General features: G+C 37.3%; 1 protein-coding gene across 2 annotated transcripts in view; it reads right to left on the reverse strand.

Moving 5' to 3' along the window:
• Window positions 1-27,243, reverse strand: part of ptp4a3a (protein tyrosine phosphatase 4A3a) — a 37,762-nt gene that overhangs the window by 9,776 nt on the left and 743 nt on the right. The window contains exons 1-2 of one of the 2 annotated variants that reach the window (XM_081376355.1): window positions 1,241-1,423; window positions 204-692 (exon numbers count right to left, since the gene is read on the reverse strand). In XM_081376355.1, coding sequence (XP_081232481.1) covers window positions 204-308 — 105 coding nt within the window. In that variant the 5' untranslated portion in view covers window positions 309-692; window positions 1,241-1,423. Of the gene's footprint in view, window positions 1-203; window positions 693-1,240; window positions 1,424-27,243 lie in introns of those variants that run through there. The other variant, XM_081376356.1, reaches the window with a different exon arrangement.

Below are 27,243 nucleotides of genomic sequence, written 5' to 3' on the forward strand. Positions count from 1 at the left end.
TTCCCAGCAAGATAAGAATGAGTGGGCCATGTGACGGTGGAGTTGTCTTAAGATAGACCATGTGAGCCGAAACGGGACGTGTTGCTAAAATGAGTACGTGTTCAAGCGAGGGATAAAAGTAGAAGCGGAGGGTGGGAGGAAACAGACGACAAATACACGCAGAAGGGGGGACACACGGGGTAAGATGGTGTACAAATGCTCACCTCTATGAAGCTGCTCAGAGTGGAGTTTGTTGGGTTGTGTGTGATTAAGAACCTCATGTTCTTGTAGCACACCTCCACTGGGGCCGGCCGGTTCATCCGAGCCATTGTGCTTCCTCCAACTCAGTGTCCAAACCGTTCACAAGCAAATTCACCAAAAGGACGCTCTTCACCGTTTTGTTCAGCCTCTGATCTTTCTTCGTGAATAAAACACTGCAAAACTCCTCGATGTTCAAAGTCCCCAATATCTTGTATTCCCTCTCTAATGGCTTGCCGTAGCCAGAGAGGTAAGATCACCCCATTAGATTTGAGAGGAGTTTTGGGTTGCAGGACCACAAGTAGTAGAGGGAAGAGCGTCTCAGTGCATCCAGAAATCAGTGAAAAGAGCGCAGCACATTCTCCCCGGGTTTAGACGTGTAGATGTTGAGCGTGGCAGTAGTCTCCAGTCCTCTGCAAGAACGCCATGGACAAAGCCCCTACCGAAGGACAGAGCTGTTGGAAAGAGAATCGGAAAAAGAGATAAGTGAGTTTTCTTCTGTGACATAACCTAACACGCAGGACCAGGGCAGTCCGTTGAAGACAAACATGACGCACACATGACAGCGCAGCTCACGTTAACTATGAGTGTGTGACCGGAGATTACATACAGTGTCCCCGAACCCACCCACACACAATCCCACTCACACACACGCACTCAAAACATTGCGCAACACAGAGGCTGATAGGGACTTGAGGTTTTACAGAAAGCAGATAATAAGAGTAAATACTTTTCCCAGGCTTTTTCCTTTTTTTCCCCAGACTTTTTTTAGGTACAAAACTTTTTTTGTTTACATTATTCATTTTTGAATTTTTTTTAATGCATTTAATGAATGCACTGCCTCTTTAAATGTTATTTACATTTTTTATCTTAGTTAGCAACATTTTGTTACAAGATCATTCTAATTAGCATTGAAACAAATTTAAGGTATCGTACTCTACAGTGACATTCACAAAAATCACATCTGAATGCAGCTTTTCAGATAAAAAAGTCTGTTACTTACCTGCGCTATGTCTCTTAATAATATTTTTTTAGCGTTATTGATTACAATTCAAACTGGTCAGATGCACAGGCAAACTGTGAGAGATTCTGATGTATGAATGCTGCTCTCTTGCGCTCTACACTTTTACTGAATGCTCCCCGCAGACCTGCGTCTGCAGGGACTTACACGAGTGTCTTCAGCAGTGGCATCTACAGCAGTTAAAGGTACAGAGACAAGTTTTCAGATTTGGCCGAAACTGGTTTGGAGTGCTGAAATCACTGACTGTTCAGACTAAAGCGGAAACACTTTGTTTCAAACACCTACTTGTCAGAGAAAAGAAAACAATTCAAATTAAATTTACATTATTTCTAAAAGGCATTTAACACCAAATGCTTAAAGGGTTAGTTCACCCAAAAATGAAAATTCTGTCAGTATTTACTCACCCTCATGTTGTTCCAACCCCGTAAGACTTTCGTTCATCTTCGGAACACAAATTAAGATATTTTTGATGAAATTTGAGAGCTGGATCACTCCTCCTGCAGGCTTATGGACACCTTAACTTGCTGGCCCAGAAAATGTATTAAAGACATTGTTAATATAGTCCAAGTGACTCCAGTGGCTCAATCTTAAGTTTATAAAGCGACGAGAATACTTTTTGTGCGCAAAAACAAACAAAAATAACGACTTTATTCCACTTTTCATTTCCTTCTCTCTGGACCTCGAGTTTTTTTTACGTAGTGTAATAGCGTAGCGCGTCTGTGTTTCACATCACCACGTATCACACATGACCAGAGTCGCCCAATAGTGAGCCTACGTGGTGACGTGCAACACAGACGCGCTATGGAATAAAGTCGTTATTTTTGTTTGTTTTTGCGCACAAAAAGTATTCTCGTCGCTTTATAAACTTAAGATTGAGCCACTGGAGTCATTTGGACTATATTAACAATGTATTTAATACACTTTCTGGGCCAGCAAGTTAAGGTGTCCATAAGCCTGCAGGAGGAGTGATCCAGCTCTCAGATTTCATCAAAAATATCTTAATTTGTGTTCCGAAGATGAACGAAAGTCTTACGGGGTTGGAACTACATGAGGGTAATTACTGACAGAATTTTCATTTTTGGGCGAACTAACCCTTAAATACTTAATATTTATTTTTAAACATTTGTTTACATTAACACAGTTTTACATTTTAGCCTGGACTAACGCATACCAGCCTAGAAAAGATATCCAGATCACGGTTGAAAATATTCTGATTCTTAGTATATAAAGCTGTGTTTGTTGTTTTGCACTTAAATCTATTTAAAACATTAGTTTACTTCATCATTTTTAAGTGTATCACTTCCCTTTATTGTATTAAAATGTTGGTTATTAAAAAAAGTGATTAAACTTACCATTAAAAGGACAATATTGAGTACAATACTGTTTATTTATCTTTTAAATAAATTCAGCATTGTGATAATACTATGAAATGAAAATTGCATAGTCAACATGGGTACTTGTTGTCACTGGGAAAAATTGTGAAGACTCAATGTTTCTTCTGTGTTTTGTTTGTGTGTGTTGGTTTTGGCATTAAGCAGTATTCAATATTAAACCATATTAACAGCCAACTTTTTTTTAAAGTTTACTTAACATTTATTTAAAAGTACAATGGCAAAATAAAAATAAAAAAAATAAAAAATTAAATGCCCAATTAAAAGATGGGCATCTATGTTTTGTGCTCCTGCAGTATTGAGTAAATGCTTCAAAATCAGGCACATAAAGACTTCATTTGGGAAGTTGTATTAGGCCTATAATTGCAATCCTAATTCGCCATTTATGGCTGGTAATTCATTAAAACTTTAATACTAAGGCTTAACCTAATTTGCCATTTCCTCTCCTGAAAATAAACATACTTTTTCTAAACGTAATCCACACTTCCAAAATTTCTACTTGCTTAGACCCAAACTAATCATTTCATTCACTAAGTGAAGCAACAAAAAGAACAAAACAATAACAACCAAACAACAATGACCTATTTAATGTGGTTAATAAAAGCCTACCTTTGAAAAACTTCACTGAGGAACAAAATGGAGGCTGTGATGGTTAATATACGCTGGATTTTTCACTATATTAAGTTGTGTTTGCAAAGGCAAGCGTTACAAATTATTTTGCGCTTTTGTTCATATAACTTGTGGGTGGGCTCTTTTGACTTTAATTTAGTACATAAATGACCCAAAACACCCTAGCAACCGCATAGCAAAGCCCTGGAAACCATCCAGAAAACCTTAGCAAAGACAGAAAACCACAACTCACATTTTTGTCATAAAAAGTACAAATGCAATTATATACAATCATTGTATATCATAATATAATAATGAAATGATACAATTATAACTATAAATTTAAACAATAAAATGAATACATTAATTAAATAAAATAAATATTTTAATACAAACGTTTATTTAGTTCGGAAAATGTCACTGTCATTATTTCTTGCTTTTAAAAATGTAATTTCATATAATAAAATATGCTGATATACTTTGACTGGTTGGTGTTGCCACGCCATCTTCCTGGTCTATTTTAATGACGAGAAACAAATTACTTATATTAGTTTTTTAAATTTTGCTTTATTTTTTTGCTGATCCCAGTAACTATTGGAAATAAAGACAACTTTTACCCACAGTAGGGTTAATTTCATACAGTTTGCTGCTTGTACACTGATCCCATTTATTTTCCAATTTAAAATTAAAGATTGGTTTCCATGTCCAGGTACCCAAGAAAAATAAAGTTCTGTGTTTCTAGTTCCGACCACATGGAAAAGATTTATCTGAGCTGAATATAAATCTACATCTGTGTGAAGCAATGAGCTATGAACTTCAACTGTTGAACAAAGATCAGCATGTACAACAAACAGAGAGAAGAATACTCCTGACACCAAGTCCACCAGGGGTCCGACCCTGAGGTACTGTACTCGTTTACTCCATGCAGTGTAAGGTTAATTGGGTGGTTCTGAGCTATGTCAATAGCACACGGGGGCCACACACATCAACCGATACACACAGAGAGAATTGTGAAGATCAGTAAACAATTGCTGTCGAGGTAACAGCACCACCAGCATTTACTAGTAAACCCGCAGAAGTACCATTAACTTCAGCTCTGAGGGTAACCATGACAGTGTTGTGCTTGTCTTCACAGACCAATTACCAGCCCTTGTCCCTTAAGACTGCAAATACCGGTTAAATATTTGTGCTGACAATTTCAAAGTGCTGCTGTGGGCATCTGGGACCTTTGTGTAGTGGCACTAACAAAAAATATATTGCAAAACAGGACGGAGAAGAAAGGAGAAAGAAACTACACTTGTTTGACAGCAAAAGAGGAAATTGTCGAGGCTGAAAGGCCCCTAAAAGAGGCGACATTGGTTGGAAATAGATCAGGGACAAACTGGGCCTCTTTACACGTGGTCCTCCTCGGTCACGTTGTTGACCCATAAGAAACAAAACACACAACAACTACTTAGATATTAATTTCTCCACACAAACTGATATCACGATTCTTCAAATGTTACCCAAACTGGCCCCTCAGAAGCTTCTTGAGTTACTATAGTGAGTCGGAATGCGCACGGGTTAATTTCGAGCTACGGGCAAAAAAAAGTGAAAAATGACGATTTTGAGGTTTTCACAACAATTTGTTGATTAAGCCCTCGTTTAACGATCCCAGTGCTCCAAATAGTGATTAAGCATCTAAAAGCATCTTTATTTGTGCGTTTTCTGAGAGGTGAACCGTTAGTTTGTCCATGAAAAATGCTGTTTTTTCTCTGCTCGCTTCTCGCGCTTCCTCTCAGCACAAGTTTGATATCATTGTAAAGCGATGTATTCCAACTTTGTGAATATTCATAGCAAATTCTCGATGGCATGAGTCTGAACCAATGAAATGTAATTTTCAAACTCGTGCTGATGTATGTAAACAAAACGATCTTACTCGTGCTGACTGACAGAGCTGAAGCGAAGCGTGCGCACAAAGACGCCTCAGATAGCACGCCATCCCAATATACACATACATACTGTAGAATTACAGTTTTTCAAAATATCTGTCTTGGCGAATATTCACGCAAACATTATCTGTTATGTCTAATGTCTTAAATAAACGTTTGGTTAACTGTTGGGGAAAATTACCTTATGTGTAACATTACACCTGTGCGGTACATTAAGTCTATATATATTATGGTATCATGGGGAAAAAAGTTTAAAGGGGTGGTTGATTGTGATTTCACTTTTTTCATTTTAACCCTCTGGGCTTCTTTGCCCGAAAACGGGCGAAAACTTGAACATTTCGAATTGTTAAATTTTTTTTGCTTCATCGGATGGGGGTGAAACAAACTTGGTGACTTTTCTTTTATTACCTATATGAACACACAAAAAAATCAAGGAGATGATTCTGATATGTTAAAGAGTCGTAAAAAAAAAAGTCACACTTAGCTTCCTCCCGCCCGAAAACGGGCGACATAGGAAATGAATGGGAAATACGAAAAAATAGGAAAACTCAGAGAAACTTTTGGTGGTACAAGCTACAGATCAGAAACTGTGCTGAAAAAAAGTGTACAGCAATGAAGGGGTGACACTCAAACATCAAGAGTGCAAAAAAGACACCCTCCCCCCCCCCACACACACACACCTACACACACAAACACACACACACACACACACACACACACAGAGAAATTAACTGGTAAGACTGAAACAGCACATTTTGCCCCAAACTATATAAAAATTATATAATCATAATAACTCCAAAACTATAGCAAGGAGAGTCAAAAGGTAGGTATCGTTTGAAAGAACTCTTTTTAATTTTTTTGAAAATATAAATTACATTACATTTGGACATTGTCCTGCCAAGAAACGGCGGATAAAAGACAATATATATATATAATTTTTATTATGATTTTTGCATATCTTTCTTATTTGTCATGGAATAACTCAGGAAGGAAATAAGGTAGGAGGAACATTCTTTTTTAGTGAAGTCCCCCTACATGTTAGCTGCATCTGGATAAAAAAATAATAATTTTTGGATAAAGGAATCAAAAATTACAGCATTTTGAAAAGAGATAGCCTTTTTGTACAGTCTTTGACACCCCCTCATGGGCAATTTTTTCTCCATGAAGAATATCTTGTCATAAAAGCAATAGATTATGTTAATTTTGGGCTCATTTTAATTGTAATAATATGCTGTAAAAAATGAAGTGCCATTTTCAATTATCTGAGAATGTTTCATGAGCTGTATGATGTTTTTGACACATTGCAGTACATTATTTTATAGATTATGAAAAAAAGAAATTCTATTTATCAGCAAATAACTCAGCAATACTTAAGAGTTTTTCAAAGTGGATACATTCACTGTAAAGTTCAGACTCTAAGCTTTCAAATGACATCAACTTTGTGTTAATCAAGGCAAGATTTTTGAAAAATATGGTAATGAATATTTTCGCAGCTAGGTGGCGCCTGCTGGCCGTACACTTGGTTTTAGAGGGATTACTCAGCACTCGTTAGGAATTAATAAATGTAATTAGATGCATTAAAAAGCTGAGGTCCTAAGCTTTAAAATGATATATAATTTGTGTTGTTCCATTCAGTGGTTGATTAGTAATAAATTGTTTTCTTTCCGAATGGGAATAAATCAAATAAATAAATAAAAAAGCTATAGGCCGCCTATAGGACATGACACAAATTAATAAATTTTGAAGCCACTAGGTGGCGCTCTTCTCACTTGAATTTTTTTTTTTTAGGCCTGCACTCTAATTTGATGTGAAATGTTGCATTTATTGAAAAATAAAATAAAATAAATAAAATAAAAATATATATATTAATTCTGATGGAAAAAATAGCTAATAAAAATTATATAATTAATGCAAACTATCATAAAAAATTCTAAATAATAATCAGAAAACATTATAGAACAAAAATATATTTGATTGGTTATCCTGGGAAAAAGTAAAGTAAAATTTTAAGGCTTCGCCCGTTTTCGGGTGGGAGGAAGCTAAGTGTGACTATTATACAAAGAAGCCCAGAGGGAATAGTGTGTAATGTTGCTGTTGGTGCATGAACAGTATCTGCAAAGTTGCTGCGCTGAAAGTTCAATTTAAGCAGAGATATCGACTTTTAAAAATCAGGAAGTTTAATGCCTACAAAAACTACTCGAATGGGACTACAACGAGGTACTTCCCGGGTTTTATACGTAACTAACCCATGCAAAAAAGGGGGCATGGCCATATTTCTGCAGCTTTGTCGAAGAGGAGGAGTTATAGTGGAGAGCTGTAGCCATGCCGTCTAAAGTGTGTTATTTTCACCCAGCTGTCAGGTCTTCTGTGTTCGGGCTTCATACGGACGCTGTAGTTCGTCAACAATGGCTAAAATTTATGTTTGATGATTTTCCTGAAAATTCCTGCGCATTTTACGGAAGACAGCTTCCAGAATCTCCACGAATTCAATGCCGGATTCAACAAGAAACTGTTACTAAAACATGAAGCAGTTCTAACTTTACAACCAGAGACAGCAGTTTTTGGGCCACAACCTGTAAGTAAGACTTAATCATTTTAAATGTAGCCTATTTGCGTATAATTTCAGGCGTAATGTTTTAGTTTTATCAAGGACGTAAACAAATGCCAGCACTGGCTTTAGTAGCCACTTACGCGTACAAACATTTTGAACCTGAATCTGTAATTATGCACTAATTTTGTAAATGTATTTTCCATGTATATTTTATGACGATCGATTTGATCAAGAACGTAAACCAATGCCAACGCTGTTTGTTTATAGCCAGTCAGTTCGATGCTATTTTGTGTGTATAAGACAAACATGTATAAAGTTAAAAAATATATATATGTAGCCTAATCGCAACAGCAAACTTCAGCTGCTGAAGTTAAAACAATAACTTTAAAAAACGGTATTACTCATTTATATTAAATGTTTAATCAGGAGAAAACCGTATCTCAAAAGCTAACAAGCAGCAGTAGCATTTTCAAGTAATAGCATATCGAAATACATATATAATAATAGTAGATTAGAATAGAATAATAATAATAAAAAATGTACCATTCAGAAACGTTTTGTAAGAGCCGTGTTTGCGGAGGTTGCTTGACTCTCTTCATTGCCGCTTTCTGGGTCTGATATTTACATTTGACCGGAGCACATGCAACTTTCGCCCGTAAAGGTAATGAGCGTGAAGTTTCCGGACAACATGCACAACGCAGTTTAGCCAATTACAACACACCGGCCCAACTAACCAATCTGAGCCCATTGCCTGTTTCCGAGGGAGTGTTTTCATAGACTCAGGAAGTCAACCGGTCGTTCAAATGACAGAGGAGAAAGCGGCTTACAATAAAGGTGAAATTTATGAAAAATAAGACTTAAACAAAACAAAAAAAACCCGAAGACATGTTATATTGCACCCCATAAACACAATCATGCAAAGAAAAAAAGCAGTAAACCACCCCTTTAATATATATATTTTTCTATATATATTTGGTTTTGACTTTGTGTGTGCCAAATTTGGTGTTATTACCAGAGATTTTAAGGTACGGTTGCTTGCTGGGTGATTTTGTTTTGGAACCCTCAGAAAACTTTAACTAGATTTTTTTCAAAATTTACTGCTGACTCTATCGACTTCAAAAAGGTGTAGCTCAGTATTTTTTTGTCTGATACATCATTTTGACGGTTTTTTAATAGAGAATGTGAAAATAACATTTTGCCAGCACAGGCCACATATTCAGTCAGAGTGTATGGACAGTGCCGAAAAATGGGCTTCTGGCTGTAGACATGAGGACACCCATTGAAAAAGCGACATGGTGAATGACGTCCACTCAGGTGTATCTTTATTCTATTGTATTTATTTATGCTACTGCTTCTAATTCATTCTTGTTTTATTACTGACTATTGCAACAAACGACCTCATAAAAACAAATACATTGAGTAAACAAATGTTTTGGTGAGATAATTGTAATTTCTTTTAAAAAATATGTATAAAAACGATATTTGATATTGAGTATTGCGTACTTTTGGTAATCAGCACCGACTACTATAGATTTTGGTATCGTGACATCCCTAGTATAGTACGATATTGGATATGGGTAACTTATAAAAGAAGATAAGCTGGTCGTCAGATATAGTCAACAAATCATAATTAACCATCAAGACCTCCAGTGTAAATGCAGCCAAAGAGCCAAAGCCTAAGGTCTGAATCTATAGACATGCAAGCCAGGCTAATAGTATCTCATAAACAACTGTAAGTGATGATCAGAGTGACTGGCCCATGTGCTGCATGTCACCTGCATGTTATAAATAGGCCCAGCAGCTGTTTTCTGATGCATTTAGCCCTGACTGGACTGGGCCAATGGATATGAGATAACAGCAGTAGGGGGTTTGTTTCCAACTCAGTCTAGCTTAGTGAACTTTGTTTGAGAGACCAACCTCTATCCTGAGCGATGGAAAATCTGTAATTAATTATGGATTCATTGGGCTGTTGAACTGGAAAAAACGGCATCATAAAGTTGTTGTGGTGGAAAGTACAAGATGAAGTTATCCAGGAAACATGAGATGAGATCAGAACAGAAACGCACAAGCTGACTTGTTGAAATGTCCATTAGCTATTGCTGTGCTACTGAAATTGGTATCAAGATTTGTGAAATTTCCCTGGAATTGGCATTAACTACTGAAATGGGGTTGTGACAGATCCTATGATTTTCAGTGATGTGAAAACGGGGACAGATTCACAGAATCCAGTCATAAAATTTACATCATAGAGTTTATATAACTGAATGTCACAGAATTTGGAAAAGAAATTGATGAATAATTCAAAAGTAGTGCTGTATACATCACAATATCGACTAGTATCTCTGAATATTAAGCGCAAAACTATCTACTGCTGCTTAAAACTATCATCAGAATCTAAAAAGGTCTTCATTACAACCTGCCAAAATAAAAGTTCAGTTTTACTTTTAAAATAATGACAGAAATATATTGTACAGCAAAATGTAATAATAATAATAAATTTTTAATACACTGTTTAAAGCTGCAGTCCGTAACTTTTTTGGTTTAAAAATGATCCAAAATAATTTGAACAAGTACATAACCAGTCAATGTTCAAAACTGTAAGCTTGTAATAATGTTTTTAATTCCAGTGGTACTGGTGGATTTTCGCAGGAAATTCAAGCATGTCTTTGCATCATCACATCACATCTGTACACATAAAGAAGGTGTCTCGGCTAGTAGGCTATATTGCGTGTGAGGATGTTGGAGGAGGAGATTTATAGCCTTTTCTCACAGCACTTGATATAATTAAACTTATCAATTTGATGACGGATCCAGAAAGGTTCGAACGACAATCACCAGTGACAACTGGAGATTCACCCGTTGTAAAATGCAAAAGACTTCGGACTTAGGAGAGGCTACAGGAAAAAAAAGAGATTGCAACCGGGCCCATGCGAAAACAAGGATAAATATTGGAAGGGCATTAAATGTAGTCACGCAATGCTGATGTTGTTAACATTAACAATTTGAGAACAAACACGGTTTGACGTGACATGAAAAGTGGTCGTTAGATTTAATCAGCGTGATTTACTGCAATGCTGTTTTCCCCCTTAGTTGGTCAGAACAAAAGTGGATGATACTTACTTGTTCAGATGACATTTTCCAGTGAAAATTCTTATGTTGGTCATACTTCCAAAAAGTAGAATCTGTGATTCCGAATGACAGTATCCACACCCCGCAGTGATTGATAGGGCTGGTCCGAATACCATTTTTTGAGCTTCGAAGCTTTGGTAGTAATGAACATCGAATATTCGAAGCTTCGGAGAGAGGGGGCTGAACATATTCTTATCTCTAATAAAGGCAGTATTCTCTATGTGTCTGTTTGTCCGTTTGCATTTTGATTATTTCGAGAACCGTTCATCCAATCGACTTAACAAGGGAGTGCAGTGTCGCATTTGGTGCAATATATAGATGGACACACGAGACGCGACACATTCAGAATTAATAAACTTTTAGTAAACTACAGAACAGCGCGAGCGGGAAGCGGCGCGCCTCACGCGAGCAGGGCTTATATGCTCCGAGAACGGACACTGTCTGCACTGGTGATATTAAACGCACACAGTCTGTTAACTTAAGCAATACTTTTAAAGTAGTCTAATATTTTTCTGACTAACAAATTACTGACACAGTAAAGGGTAGATTTAAATAAAGAAAAACGAAATTTAAATAAAGAATCGAAATTTAAATAAAGAAAAAACAAAATTTAAATAAAGAAAAACGAAATTTAAATAAAGAAACAAAATTTAAATAAAGAAAAAATGAAATTTAAATAAAGAAAAAACGAAATTGAAATAAAAAAAACGAAATTTAAATAAAGAAACAAAATTTAAATAAAGAAAAAATGAAATTAAATAAAGAAAAACGAAATTTAAATAAAGAAAAACGAAATTGAGTTAAATTAAAAACGAGATTAATTTAGATTGATAAACGGGTAAAAAGGCTAATACATTTCTTTTCTATTATTCTATTTTCCACAATGTCAAAGCAACGCAGCTTAACCCAAAACACAAGCTCAGGCATGCACTTCGATCCATACACATTCCGCTGTTCTGCGCTCTAGCCAGAGAACACTCCGGTTGCAGGAACACTTTAGGGTCAGTTCTATTTCTAGCATGCACGCGTTTTCCGCGTGGCTCGAGCCGCGCCTGAGACGGGTGTCTCACGCAGGCAGTGTGCAAACTCCAACCTGTTAACATGGGAGCCGAAATAAAAACAGACATGCCACGCAGATGAGACGCTCAGGCCACGCAGCCAGTGTGTCACCGGCCTTATTCAAGCGCGAATGAGAACCGTTTCGCGGGGGATCCTAGGTGTGCAAAAAAAAACAAAAAACGAATATTCGAATGTCAAATTTTCAAATCGAATACCAACCCACCGAACGAATATTCAAATATTCGGGTCCAACCCTAGCGATTGACAGCCGCACATTCTCCTCAAAACATCGGATTCATCCACGCTTTGCCGTGCCGAGGCACAACCCACGTAAAGTTGATAATTCCGCAAATAACTGCAATTGCAGATTTCGAACAGAGATGGTGACAAAGAGGAAAAACTACGGACTGCAGCTTTAAGGAATATCACAAAAATAACATCAAAACCCCGATCCATGGTGATAAATGAGATTTGGAGAAGACATTGTGTACTTGTGTTGCAGCAGGTGATGGGCCCTTAGGGGCAAATCTGCGCCTCTATGTCTATGTACACACAACTATGTGCTTCCCACAGGGATAGTCCAATAATCTCAGAAGCATGGATCACCATGGCAGGAATTTGTACAGCTACGTGCAAGTCATGTTACACGAGTCAATTTCACAATTATCAATACTTTAGAAAAAACCAATGCTATACTTTAATGTAAGAAAAAGGTCCTTAAAATAATTAGGCTACATAAGACAAGTAAACAGCCAGCCATACAATTAGAACAAAGAAACTAATTACACACAAAACGGACAAATAAATACAACAGAACGAAAATACAAATTAAATAAACAGTGTTTTAAGTTTTTCAGGAAGATGTTCTGGTATTCAGATTAATAATAGCCTACAACAGAAAGTTCAAAATCGCATACTACCTGCTTAGATACTTCATTTGAGGAGGAACGAACTTCGTGAGCACTAAAATAAGCATGTTCTATATAGTATGAATGCTAGTATAGCATGCAGACATCATCCTGTCATTGCCATGTGACTTACAAGTCAGTTGTGTTGCTTCACATAGTATTCTTCACGTACAGCTACTATATAGTAGAGAGGAAGGCATATTTAAACAAGGATTTAGAATTTTAACTACTGTTTTTTTTCTTTTAACATTTTAACTGTGGCAATCGATAAACATTTTACAGATAATGGTGGAGCTTAATTTGTATTGAACCCAGAATATTTCTGTAATGTGTGGTGAAATAATTGGGTTTATTAATATTAATCATGTTTACATCATTCACTAGCGATCCCAGAGACAGGAAAGAAGCACAAAGTACTTCACATTTTAAAGATTTTAAAGGAATCTCAAGTTGTATTAACCCAAAACAGTCCTTTCATTAATGGGAACACTTCCCATAAATCCTGATGTACTTGTTACATCATAAGAAGGATGGCGTCTACGCTAATATTAGTCTCTCTGTTTATCCCGAGGTTTACCGCAGTCCGCCGGATCCAGGCCGTATCCAGATCTGATGAGGGACCTGCGCCTGGACACGACGACAACACAGTCCTGAAGTGTCAACTAGTCTCTCCCCTGTGAAGGCCTCCTTCCCTTCCCTTTACCTCTGCATTGTCGGGATAATTCTGGTTCACGTGGCTATGCGGAAGCGATAAATAACTCTTTATTATACATTTTTAAGGCCAGACAAGTAGTTTGTTGAGGGTTGGTTTGTAAAGGACTACAAGCCAGCGCACATATCTATTCAAAAGCGCATACCTATAGACTAAACACGTGATTCACATGTGCACGCCGTCTGCGTTTTCATGGGTTTGTGTTTTTGAGGTTTGCGCTGAGATAACCTTTCAGGGTTTGCGTTCTCAAGCCACCAGGCACTGTTTTGTGCGGATGAGCGGGCCGGAGCGCGTTGAGTAGGGGTGGGAATCTATAGGCACATCACGATTCAATTCGATTACGATTCACAGGGCTGCGATGCGATGCTAAAACGATTATCGATACATCTTTTTTTTGTTTGACTACTTGGTACTTTCAAAGCAAAGTATTTATGATGACCCATTAAGAATTTACTTCCAATACTTACTTGTATTAATTTTATTAATAAAACAAATGGAAGTGATTTGGCAAGTTAACTGTGAAGTTACATTTGCCAGCATATGTCTCAACATTGCAAAGAACCAACAGGAAAATAAATGTGTGCCTGTACTAGCAGCATTCTTGTAGTAAATGAATACAAACTTCAGCATGTTTTGAATCTCTAGCATTTCATAATAGACTCTAACCAACATCCTCCAGTTATGAGCAATATAATCCTTCAGACAAAAAAACAAATAAACACTTTGCTGTATAGCAAAATCACAAACAGCTTTCATTCAAAAATATAGAATTATGTACCAGCAGCTCTCATACAAAAATAATGCTTGTGGACTTACGCATATATTCTGAATAATTAGTACATACAAAGCCGCTCTTATACACAACTAACAATAATAAAGAGTTGTGACTTGTGACTTGAATTTTTTGCTGTATACCACAATCAAAAACAGCTTATACAAAAAAGTGAATGAACATCTGAAGAGAGCACAGTCAAAAATGTAACTTTTTGCGACTGGCATTGCACTGATACACACTGTGACTGTGGAGGGCAGTACAGTAAACCTACGTATAACAGATTGGTTTAGAGCATATTGATGTGAAAACTAAGCAATACAGAAAGCAGCTCTCATACAAAAAATACAAAATAGGTCACATTGAAATTGCCAATGTTCCATACGTTAGCTTTTAACGAAGAGGGTGCTGTTTAAATTTTGCACTCGACCATCATACGTCTCTTTTCCCCCACCCCTAGCGTCGAGTGCTTTCTGTTAGAACGGTGTCGTGTTAGCGGTCCCTAAGTTAATAACTAATGATCTCTGCAACGGAAGTGAATCAATCAATCAAAACTAACTTTAGCTGGACAATAACTTTATTCTAGAGCTGCTGTAAAGCCAAAACAATCTCTGTTACTTCCTATTATCACTGTAAAGCTGCTTTGAAACAATCTATATTGTTAAAAGCGCTATATAGCGCTTAAACATTACGTAAAAAGACTCGAGGTCCAGAGAGAAGGAAATAAAAAGTGGAATAAAGTCGTTATTTTTGTTTGTTTTTGCGCACAAAAAGTATTCTCGTCGCTTTATAAACTTAAGATTGAGCCACTGAGTCACTTGGACTATATTAACAATGTCTTTAATACATTTTCTGGGCCAGCAAGTTAAGGTGTCTATTAGGGGTGTAACGGTACGCAAAAATCACGGTTCAGTACGTACCTCGGTTTTAAAGTCACGGTTCGGTTTATTTTCGGTAAAGTAAGGGAAACAAATGCAAACATTAAACTGCAGGTTGTTTATTACTATAAACTTTTTTTAACAATTTGTTTACACTTTTTTAAACACTTTTTAATAAGATATAATAAAATCTATATAAAATAAAAAAAAGAATAAGAAATAAAATACTGCTGCAAAGTTCTCCACTAAATAAAATACTCTCAGTCTCAAACCAATATCACATAATAAATTTAATGAAAAATATAAATAAAACTATGATTACAGTGCAGCATTACCAATCCCAGCTTGTAGGCCTGCTCATATTTAAATATTAAGGCTGGGAATCGATTAAAAAAATGAACTAATTAATTGCACAATATGCTGTAATTAATTGCAATTCCTCCAAGCTTGTAATCATCAATAATTAAACTTAGAATCACCTAATTAAATGAAACACCGGGGGGGAAAAGGGAACAGAAAATAGCCCTATATTAAAATAATTAAACATAAATATATCAATGTATTATTATTTTTCAGTAATCAATCAACATAATCAATTTAAGATTTTTTTTTATATATTTTTTTCTAATTATCAAAATAAAATATAGTCCTACAAAGCTATTATTACCAGAGCATGTGATCATAGCAGGTAATTTTACCATTGTTGCCAGCATGAATATACCAGCTCAGCAAACAGAAGTCTACAGAGAAATTTCACGTTATTTGAGCGGACTTTGCTTTTCCAATGCGTGATCGGTACATGATTGGAGTGTTTGGGCCGTTAACGACAGAGCAGAACGCGCAGCGCAAACAGGAGTCGAACATTGAACATTGAACATTGAGCAGAGAGCGCAGCGCGCAGACACACACACACACACACACACACGGAACGGAGAGTGTGGCTGCGCACACGGAGCGGAAAAGCTTTTTTTCCCCCTGCAGTCGATATCATTGGTTTAGGTTACAGTGACGACAGGTAAAACTTTAGAATGAGCTGCAGGGCGGGATTTGCGCTGAACGCGGAGACTTCCGCCACTTAATATGTTCGTGTGGAAACACGAAAAATGTACCTATGTTCCGCACACAAGATATTGCATTCGGTCATTTGGTACACACGTGCACCGAACCGAAAGCCCTGTACTGAAACGGTCCGGTACGAATACACGTACCGTTACACCCCTAGTGTCCATAAGCCTGCAGGAGGAGTGATCCAGCTCTCAGATTTCATCAAAAATATCTTAATTTGTGTTCCGAAGATGAACGAAAGTCTTACGGGGTTGGAACAACATGAGGGTGAGTAATTACTGACAGAATTTTCATTTTTGGGTGAACTAACCCTTTAATTTTATTATCTTTGTCTTTTCTTGTTTGATTAACATTACTTACACAGACAAGCAAGAATATTAGGCTGATGTCACTTTAAGATCTAATCATTAGACAAAATATATAAACATTTCTACTAAATTTGAATCAACCAAATTCGAATAAACATACTTTCACTTCAAAAACTTCACAATCCTCTGGGATCTTCTTTCACAAGAAGGTGGACAATTTGGCCTTCCTGTAAACCCCTAGGAGACCACCAGTGGTTTGGCCTGGAGGTCTGTCTGAATGCAGGAATCCAAATTCTCACAGAACTCTGAAAGGTCAGGACTGCCAAAATTTGCCAGAGCAGGGAAGGAGATCACAACACAGGAAATCCCTCATCCTGTCTCGCAAGTATCAATGAAACAAACACACACACACACACTTTAGTGTGCAGTGAACACTATACAGCAAGATGATGCCCCAGCACGCTAATGTGCCGTGAGAGGTTGTCAAATGACAAAAAGTAAATAAAGAAATAAATGCTACAAAAAATAAGGCTATATTGTCGTTATCAGGCGGAAATGACAATATAGCCTTATTTGTAGCATTTATTTCCCAACCTTTTTGCCACAGAACAGTTTTGATAAGTAAAAAATCCCACGGCAAACGGGCAGAAATCTTGTGTTTTTGAAACAATTTGATGACAGTGTTTAATTATTTCAAAAACACAAGATTTCTGCCCGTTTGCCGTGGGATTTTTTACTTATCAAAACTGTGCTGTGGCAAAAAGGTTGGGAAACACTCATAGTCAAAGTGGGTATTTTGGATGCTGTTTTTTTTTTTTCCTTGGGACATTCCCTGTGTCTGCAGCTGTGTGTTTTCAAACAACACACAACCTTATGCTGATGTCAGAGGGTTTCCTGTCTGAGAACTGCAGCTGGACCGTCAGTATTGTAAAAAAAAGCAGACGACAAAGACAGGGGAGGCAAACACTTGTGTCTACCAACATGACACAAAGACTCAAAACGCTAAATAAAATGAACTGGAAACAATTTTGGCACTGCCCTACACATTTTCACACTGAATATCCTGTTTGACTTGGAAATACGTCACATTACAGATGTAAAATGGGCTGTGAATGCCATTTCATGTTGACTTTAAAACTGTAACTTTTGGCGCTAACAGTTAATAAACAGAACTGCATGCGTCTTGTGGAAGAGCATATAGCCAGAGCTACTTCTCCCTGTTTATGTCTATGACGAGTCACGCATGTACTGGGTTACTCCGCAGGGGTATGACCTGTAACAGTCTAAGATAGTCTGTATATAAACACTAATTATAGGTGTGCAATGCATCGTAGTGATTGAAGATAAGACAAAAACACAGTTTGGAAAATGGATTCATGATGCACTCGCTTATTATATACATTTTGTACATTTTGAACACAAAAAAAGTTACGGACTGCAGCTTTAAAGACAAAATAAAATTGAAATTGATCTCAGTTACTTTAATACTAAACAATTTCATCCACACATTAAAGAAACACCAAGCCTACCATGCAGTGTAATCCCAATGGAAAATTACTTACGAAAGAATAATATTTTTACTAATCTAGGCTACACTTTCTGCACCTTTAAATGGAATGCATGCGGCATGTGAGCTAGACTCTTCCATCATCCTCCATGAAGCAGAGGGGAAAAGAGTCTGGGAAGTCTGTTCAGTTGGCCAAAGCACAAATCCTAAATCTCCTTGAAGGAGACTGCTGCATCACATCACACAAATCATATGGTACAAGTCTTACAATTTAGTACCCGAATTTGACATTAACATTCAATTGTGTTTTCACCCCAAATTTATTTCAGTAGATAGAAATGTTTAATCACAAATGGTGTGGTCTCAAACACAACTAACTTCCAAAGGTGTTTCCCAGACACACTGCACATAAAACTGGGATAGGATAAAATATTTTGCCATTCAAAATGTTCACTTCAACTTTAAACACGGGCCTCACATTTTACATTATTGTATGGGATTAAATGCCGCCCAACGCCTATTTTAAATCTTTAATCTCGTAGCATGATGTGAAAAAGCTTCCTGACTGAACACCAGAAGTTTTGCCACTTTTAACAGCCTGACATGAGGGGAATGAGTTTTCCCTCTTTTCCCACCCCATCTTCTCATGATTAAATCCCAGTCTTGCGTCACAGCAGGCTCGGGCAGCCACCCATGGCCCTCCACTGGATTAATTAAAAGCATTTCTATTATAACCACTTCATGGGATGAGAACAATAAGCCACTGTAAAAGAGCAATACAACATTGGGAGGTAGATCTGTGCAGAGTGATTGCTTTCACCGGTGTTTCAAGTTAATGGATTTAAGACAATAAAAAAAAACACTGGTTACGTTCACCGTTGCATAACTTCCTGTTGAGATCACAGGCTTTTTAAGTAATGTGCGAATATATATCACCAATTAAAGGTGATTTCAGTTGGCATTTTATATTCTATATTAATTGCATGTTACACTGTTGGTTACTAGTTTTAACGTGTCTTACATAGCCAGACCTTAGATTATCTGACTTTGTGCTTTTTATTTGTTGTGATTCAGCGCTCAGGGCTCCAGACTGCAACCAAATGGTCGCATTTTGCAAACCTTTTTCCTGCCGCTGCAACTAGATTTTGTTAGACCACGTCGCCCAACTGATATTAGCTGGCATTTCTGTTGCATATGAGAAACATCATAAGGCAAACGAAATGAAAGTGAAACGAAATAAAGCTAATAAACGGTCCACTCTGCATGCCTCAAACAAGAAGCATCTTGTTTGAGCCATGCAGAGTGGACCGTTTATTAGCTCGGAGCAATATTAGACATTAGCATCCAAATTCGGCGAAGAATTCTGTTACCATAGATACTGTATCAGATCAAACAGCACTGACGTGGAAACCAAGAGAAACATTGTGCCATGAACGAACAAGTTATAGAATGCTCTCCAGTCCACAAATCACTAACATTCACCATGGATTTAATGTAGTGACGTTACCTGTAACCATGGTATTGTGGAAGAAAAAGTTGAATATTTCAACCACTTTTTTAAAGGACTTTTTAAAGTACTTCAGACTTTTCCAGCACTTCAAAGCTCTAAATATTACCTATCCAATTTTAATGTTGTTTAGGTTAATAAGGAAAGCCACTGTGCTTGAATCTGCAACACCAAGGCAATAAATTATATCAGATTGAATCGGTCAGACAAACTGACCTATCCAATTTTAATGTTGTCAATCAAATTTAAGGCTCTGATGTTTGCCTACAAGACAACCACTGCATCACTATACCTAAACTCACGACTTATGTGCCATCCAGAAGCTTGCGTTCTGCAAGTGAACGGCGCCTTGTGGTGCCATCCAAAAGAGGCACAAAATTACTCTCATGGTGGACCTTTTCCTCATCTGTTCCCTGCTGGTGAAATGATCTGCCTAACTCAATCTGAGCAGCTATGGCTAAAGTGTTTTGTGAACACTTGACCCATTAATATTAGCACTTACTTGTTCTATTCTATTCTGTTTCTCTATATATTAAAAAAATAAAAAAATAAATTTGGCTTGACTAACTGGGACTTGACTTGACTTACTGTTGCCCTCTTGTTGATTTGATTGCTTCTATTGTTCTCATTTGTAAGTCACTGTGGACAAAAGCTTCTGCTAAATGATTAAATGTAAATGATAAACTATTAATTAACTCCATCTCATCATCCTAACAAGCCTGAACCAGAGGAGCCTCTCGAGACATCTGTACAATGACGCATTTGGTGCGAGTCAGAGGCTGTCATGAGAACTGTCATCTTGGATTCTGAATCAAATGTATGGAACAAAGCCTTCTGGAAGACTACAGTTTGATATGACACATCAAGAATGTTAAGAGGCTAAAAGCAGGTTTAAAACTTGCCCCATTGAAGTCAACAGGGTGCAAATTTTAAAAACAGGATAACACGGTGTAGGCAACACCGATTTTTGACGTTGTTCTCTGTACAGACAGCACTCCAAATTTACAAAAAAATGAGCTCAATGTTATAATTGACCGGAGTTTTCTTTAATAAGTAAAGCCACTGCGCTTGAATCTGCAACACCAAGGCAATAAATCATATCAGATTGAATCGGTCAGACAAACTCACTTCCTGACTGAGTCATCTCAGATTAGACGCTCGCTTACTGAACCACAGTTCATTAGGTCTGACTCAAAATACTGCTATTAGTTAGCAACCGGGTTGAACAATATTGAAAAAAAAATATGATCTGTGATGACGTGTTTATTGATGCGATACGATAATGCTTTCAGTGTGTAAAATCAATTTAAATGATATGGCTTAAAATGGCCGAAAATGGCTTAAATATATATATATATATATATATATATATATATATATATATATATATATATATATATATATATATATATATATATATAAATATATATAAATATATAAATATATATATATATATAAATATTCATTTCTTATTTTAAATTAGTTTTTTTTGTATAAATATATTATTATTAAACTTTTTTATTAAATTCAATAATTTAATAAATATGAATTAAGAAAAAAGAAAAATTAAAAAAAATCAAGCCAATAAAATAAAATAACCAGACTTTTATTTCAAGTAACACAAAAATTGGACAGAAAACAGGCCTACATTAAAATAGTGGGGTAGGGCGGCATATTTTTGGTTACGACAGTCAACACGATGAAACTCTCAAAGATGATTCAATATTCTATTATTATACTGTAGATCTGTAGATAAAGGTCTGTAGATAAAGGTCTACGGTTCTGCATAAAAGGACTTAATCTGGCTGGAATTTCTACAGACCTACATTTTTGTCTATATATTGTTTTACGAAATTAGAAATTAGGAAGTCAAGCCTGATGCCTTTCACAAAAGATTAATCACAGTCTCTTCCCCACAGTGAGGAAAACAGATACAGTTTATTAGGTAATTCAGCACAGTTTTTTTTATTATTATTTTAGTATCGGATCGGTACTCAGTATCGGCCAATACTGAATCCCAGGTATCGGAATCGGTATTGGAGGCAAAAAAAGCGGATCGTACGGAAGCGGAAGATTTTCAAGTTGGTAAACAAATTAATAAGAAAAAAAAGTAGATCAAGAATTGTTTTTGAATTGGATCGTGACTCCTAGAATCAGAATCGGATCAGATCGCGAGGTGCGAAGATTCCCACCCGAAGTGAACAGTGTGTATTTTTGCTTTTTGCCTTATGACTTTTGTCAAAAGACTTTGACTTATTGTAACATTTTAAAGTATTCATTCTGTTATCGCAAGCCGTTGCGATATACTGTAAAATATCGATACATTGATAACTTCCATATACCGTGCAGCCCTAGTTAGCAATGGTAATAAAATCTACTTACTGGCTGGTTAAATTACATTATGTTATAGAAAACCACATTGTGTTATTTATTAAAATGGCAATAAAAAGTGTGTTTTTGTTTAACATGTTTGTTTGTAAGCCAATTTCTGGGGAGGAGGATCATGTGGGAAACACTGACAAGTGCTACAAGTCACAAAGACTTCTATTTCTCTGTACGGCCAGAACACAATTAAGGTAGACAAGGAGTTGTCAGAGCAAAACTAAACACTTCTAACACAAGTAAGAGCACATCAGTAGGAGCTCTAGAGCGTACGGCTTAATAACTCCACTGCTGTGAAAAACGAAACCAAAGTTATGTTTACTTGGCAACAGCTGAAATGTTGTTTGGCAGCTGCATGTTTGAGAGTTTACAATTTAAGATGTTTGTTACGTAAAGGACATGGGAGGTTCTTACAATTGTCTAAGAAGAAACTGAATTGGGTTTGTGCACATCTTCACACAGAAATAGTTGAAGGATGACAATATAAAACAGGGCTGCATGAGTGGTCAGAAAATGATAATGAGGTTTGAATTGCAATATGATATTATTAAACAATGAATGAATCATTTAATAATGCATTTTTCTGCTTTTCTTTAGGTCCTGGTGCTGCAACACTAAAGTCACAACACACAGGGTTCCTCAAATCCGGTCCTGGAGGGCCATTGACCTACAGAGTTTAGTTCCAAACCTAATCAAACCAGGCGGGAAGGAAGTCGACCGGAAGTTGAAGCCGGCCGCGTGCCACCATCTTGTAGCAGAACTTCACCTGCTGTTAGCATTCCATTGACTCCCATTCATTTTGGCGTCACTTTGACAGCAAATAACTTTACATCTGAGGCGTTTGAAGACTCCATTTGTCCATTATTTATTTCTAAAGAAACACGACAATGTATAAAATGCTCCATTACCTTGTAGCTTATGTTATGGCCCCGTAGAAGCAGTTTTTGTAAAAGTAGGCTAACGATTGCGTCATGACCAAGCGACTCTCTGTCGCACAGTAGAGAGATTACCGTATGGACGGGAGGAGAAGCTCGCGGGCAATCGGGGGGACGTGGAGGCAAAGTGACAATATAATTAATCAGAATACCTAACAAAAGTTGCTCCTGCTCCAAGCTCATGGACACCTCCTACTCACACTCTCCGTCTATGCAAGATTCGGAAGGGAATGATTCAGATTTCTCTTGGCACAGCTACTAGAAGACAGACGGGTTGCTCACGTGGTCCGTGTAACGCTTTGCTCGGTTTGAGTCTGCGCGTCAGGAAAGGAAGTGCTAAAAATCGCTAAAAATGGGCTTCACTTGTCTCAATTGAGTTCCAATGGGGTCGCTGTGTCCATTTCTTTTACTGTCTATGAATCAAACATACCGGAACAAGCTAATCAGGGTCTTCAGAGTTACTAGATAATTTCAGTTAAAGGGGTCATGGTTGATTATGATTTCACTTTTCTAACTTTAGTTAATGCGTTATGTTGCTGTTTGAGCATAAACAACATCTGCAAAGTTACAACGCTCAAAGTTCAAAGCAAAGGGAGATATTTTCTTTTACAGAAATCGATTTTTAAGGACTACAACAAATGCCAAACTGACTGATAGGGACTACATGAGCTTCCTCTCAGGTTAGTGACATCACAAACCCTAAAATTTACATAAACCCTGCCCCGGGAACGCATTTATAGATTATCATGACAGATAAGCTAATCAATCACTAGAAGATAGTTAACTCCAGATCAGCTACATCAATTCATCAACTAACCATTCAGAAATGTCCTGTTGCTTTCTACATGTTCACTTCTTCTTGAGTCTCTCCATCATTGTCCGACTCCGGTTTGAACATAAAAGGCAGAACAGTTTCTGACATTTCAGTGCGTGTCTGCGTGAGGTAATCGGAGCTGCTAACACACGAGCTGTTGTAGCTCCGCCCTCTTCTTGAAAGGGAGCAGCAGCTCATTTGCATTTAAATGGACACACAAAACGACGCGTTTTGCTCACCCTCAAAAAGGGACGATTTTAACATGCTATTAAAAAAATGATCTGTGGGGTATTTTGAGCTAAAACTTCACATACACACTCTGAGGACATCAGTGACTTATTTTACATCTTGTGAAAAGGTGCATTACACCACCCCTTCAGTTAAGCGAGTTTGAACAGGGTTGAGATAAACCAAAGACTTTAGATATACAAAGACGGAGCACTCATATTACTATGAATGGGAACGTGCAAAGCGCAATATGGCGGAAGAAGTCCCGTCTTCAAAAAAAGAGTCACTGCGTCACTGCAGCCGCCTTTAGAAGCTTTGGCAGCTATAGAAACAGTCAGTGTTCTGAGATATGCGCATATTGACTGGTCTAGCCTGAAAAATGCAGGTTTTTTTGTCATGATCCGAGCTTTTAGAAACAAAATTTATTATACAGTTGTTGTCAGATTTCACTGGTGATTTAATTGTGGTGAACAGCTTTGGATAATTTGATGTTTCCCCGTTCAAAGAAAAAGGAGCTGTACTTGCATGACTGAAAGAGCCTGATTTGAGGAACTCATCTCTAAAATGTGGTCATTTATTAGGGATGTGCAAGGCTAGTCGACTAAACGGAACAGAAAAATTAAATTTCATTTAAAAAACAAATACTAGGCTATCCTAAAAAAACTCTCCTGTCAGCTTCCTGAAGACAAATAAACAGTGATTAAGAAAGACCAAAGAAAACCATAGAACCAAGACACAAATGAAAATGGACCTACCTGAAAAACATCAAGCACTAGAAATAGCCTACTACATAAAATGTATAAAAAAATAAAAAAATCAATGCATGGTATTTACTGTGTAAATTAACATTTAGTTTTATTCTTATTAAGGTTACAAAAGTGATTCAGGCAAGAGCAGTGAGTATTTTTTGTTGTTTGAATAACATTAATAATGACAGCAGGGAAATTTGGATGCTATCACTTTAAGACCGACTGCACGGATCCATTATACTCGTGCATTGTTCTTTCTCAACTGCTTACGTTTACTTAGGACATGACTTCACTTTGACACATAGGTATGTGTATTTAACCGTTCAAGTCCAATTAAGCGCAAAAAGCACTGAGTTCAGTTTTCAAGCACTCTATGAGCAAGGGCTTCATGTCGCATGTCTCGCGCAGCACATATAGCCTACTGAAAAAATGAGTTGTCTTTCGCAGCTTACTGCTACTGGGCAGCACAGCAACGTCACATGAGCGTAACCGCAATAGAGACGATAGTCAAAAATTTCTATCGGTTAATTGTGTCAACCGTATATCGCCCACCCCTATTTCCTGAATGATATTTTTCCATGACATGTTCTTTGTTTAAGGAATGTTAGCAGAAATCAATTCACTTCCAATTAGGCCCACATTTTCATAACTGTTTTTTTTTTCTGGATGGGCAGATGATCAATAATTCACATTAAGCTCCCAATGGAATTCCATGATTTGACATGATGAATAAAGTTCCAGTTGGCTGGAGAGTGTTTCTGATTGATTTGCGTGATGTTATTTGTTTGAGTAAAACTGGATGTACCCACAGTTCAATACATCTGTGTTCTGCGCTCATGTGCACCTGCAAGAATACCTGCATCATTGAACTAAGAGAGTTCTCACACATAAATGAACAGCAGACAAACCACCTGGACCACCAATCCCACTTCAGCTTTGAGTCAGCAACTAAACCTGAGAAAAACAGTGAAAACCTGTCAAATCGTAGTCATTTTAAGAGTCTTGTGCTAAGCAAATATGTTCTTGTGCACAAGAATGTATGCATGCAATGACAATATGAGTTAACATTAATAATGAAAATATTTCTAGTCTGTCCAATTTAAGCTAATAAAAAAAATCCTATATTATTATGCATGTTAAATGCTCTGCACTGAAATTCGCCCCACAAAGATGCACAAGTCGCATCTTATAAGCACATAGCCTAAATGAGTAACATCTGGAACATAAATTAGCCTAAATCACCTGCGGCTAAGTGCAAGTTGGCATACACCCTGGCACACTGTGTGTGGCTAACAACTGTTTATCAAACAGATAATTGCATGACCCATATCCGGTTTGGGGTTAAGTGCTGCCTGATGCTCACCAACTTTGGCACATACTTCAAAGCTGGAGATAGGAGCATGTTTATTCATTTTCATTCTGCAGGGGCTGGTAACTATCAAAGTCCTAAACCTAGAGAGAATACACAACGATTTTACAGATATGATTAGAATAAAGAGCTCTGTGACCCCTACCATCGACAAACACCACCTCTGGCACTTTAGGAAGGAGCTCCATGTGATTTTTCCTTCATGTAAGATGTTAGTGCCTGGTCATAGTCATTCAGCTGGGCAGATGAGATCTACATTTCCCTGGCACCCTACAACCTCGCGATCGAGTTTTATAGACCACAGCTCAGGGCAAGTAAAATTCCCAAGGAACTGAACAAAAGAGGAGCTCCATATAGCTAAAACCGCACTGCAAAAAAAAGAGCAGTCACTGACATCTCAAGGAATCCTGTACGTCACTGAGAGTGCAGAAACAGCTCTTTCTGGCACACGGACTGAAGGTCATGTGGAAGTATTTATTTGAGGATCGGGACCCTCTTGGGGAAAGCTCTGCAGAATTCTTGGTCCTGAGAATTTGCTGGTCTTTCTCTTACCACATAAGAAGTCCAATGTAGAGAATGAAAAACAATGTGCAAAGCAGACAAAAATACCACGGGCTTGGAGCGTAAATGTGATGCATTTCTGATGAAAACAGCTGACTTGCTTCGCTAAAACATTTTCTGCAGAAAACAGCTTTGCCTCTAGCCTTTAAGCAGACATTAGTTAAAACATGTGAGAGCGGGCAGTATGAATTAAAAACAACTACAAACGCCATTTGTTGCAACACTATAGCAAACAAAGCTGACAACAAATGAAAATGAAAATGTAGCCAAAGTGCAACCATAGCAGTCAAATGAGTAAGATAACTTGTAAAAGTCATCTGTAAATGTGAATTGTCAGTCTGAATGATGAATGACCTGTTGGGTGGGTGGGTGTCTTACTTTCTGCTATTAATCGTGACAGGTCTACGGAACACAAACACAATGCATACCACTAAAATGTCACCACTCAATAATAGAAGAAATTACCTTGTTCAGCATCCCACTTAAGTCAAAAGACTTATGAAACTGGCACAAATCCTGACTAAAATATGAATCTGTGATGTGGGTGACCTGGGAGAATTACTCCGGTTTCTAACCAGATGCTGCGATGGTATGGGTAGAAAGACATGTTTAACGTTACT

This window comes from Scardinius erythrophthalmus (genome assembly GCF_964197995.2).
Source record: "Scardinius erythrophthalmus genome assembly, chromosome: 10".
Classification (NCBI taxonomy): Eukaryota; Metazoa; Chordata; class Actinopteri; order Cypriniformes; family Leuciscidae; genus Scardinius; species Scardinius erythrophthalmus.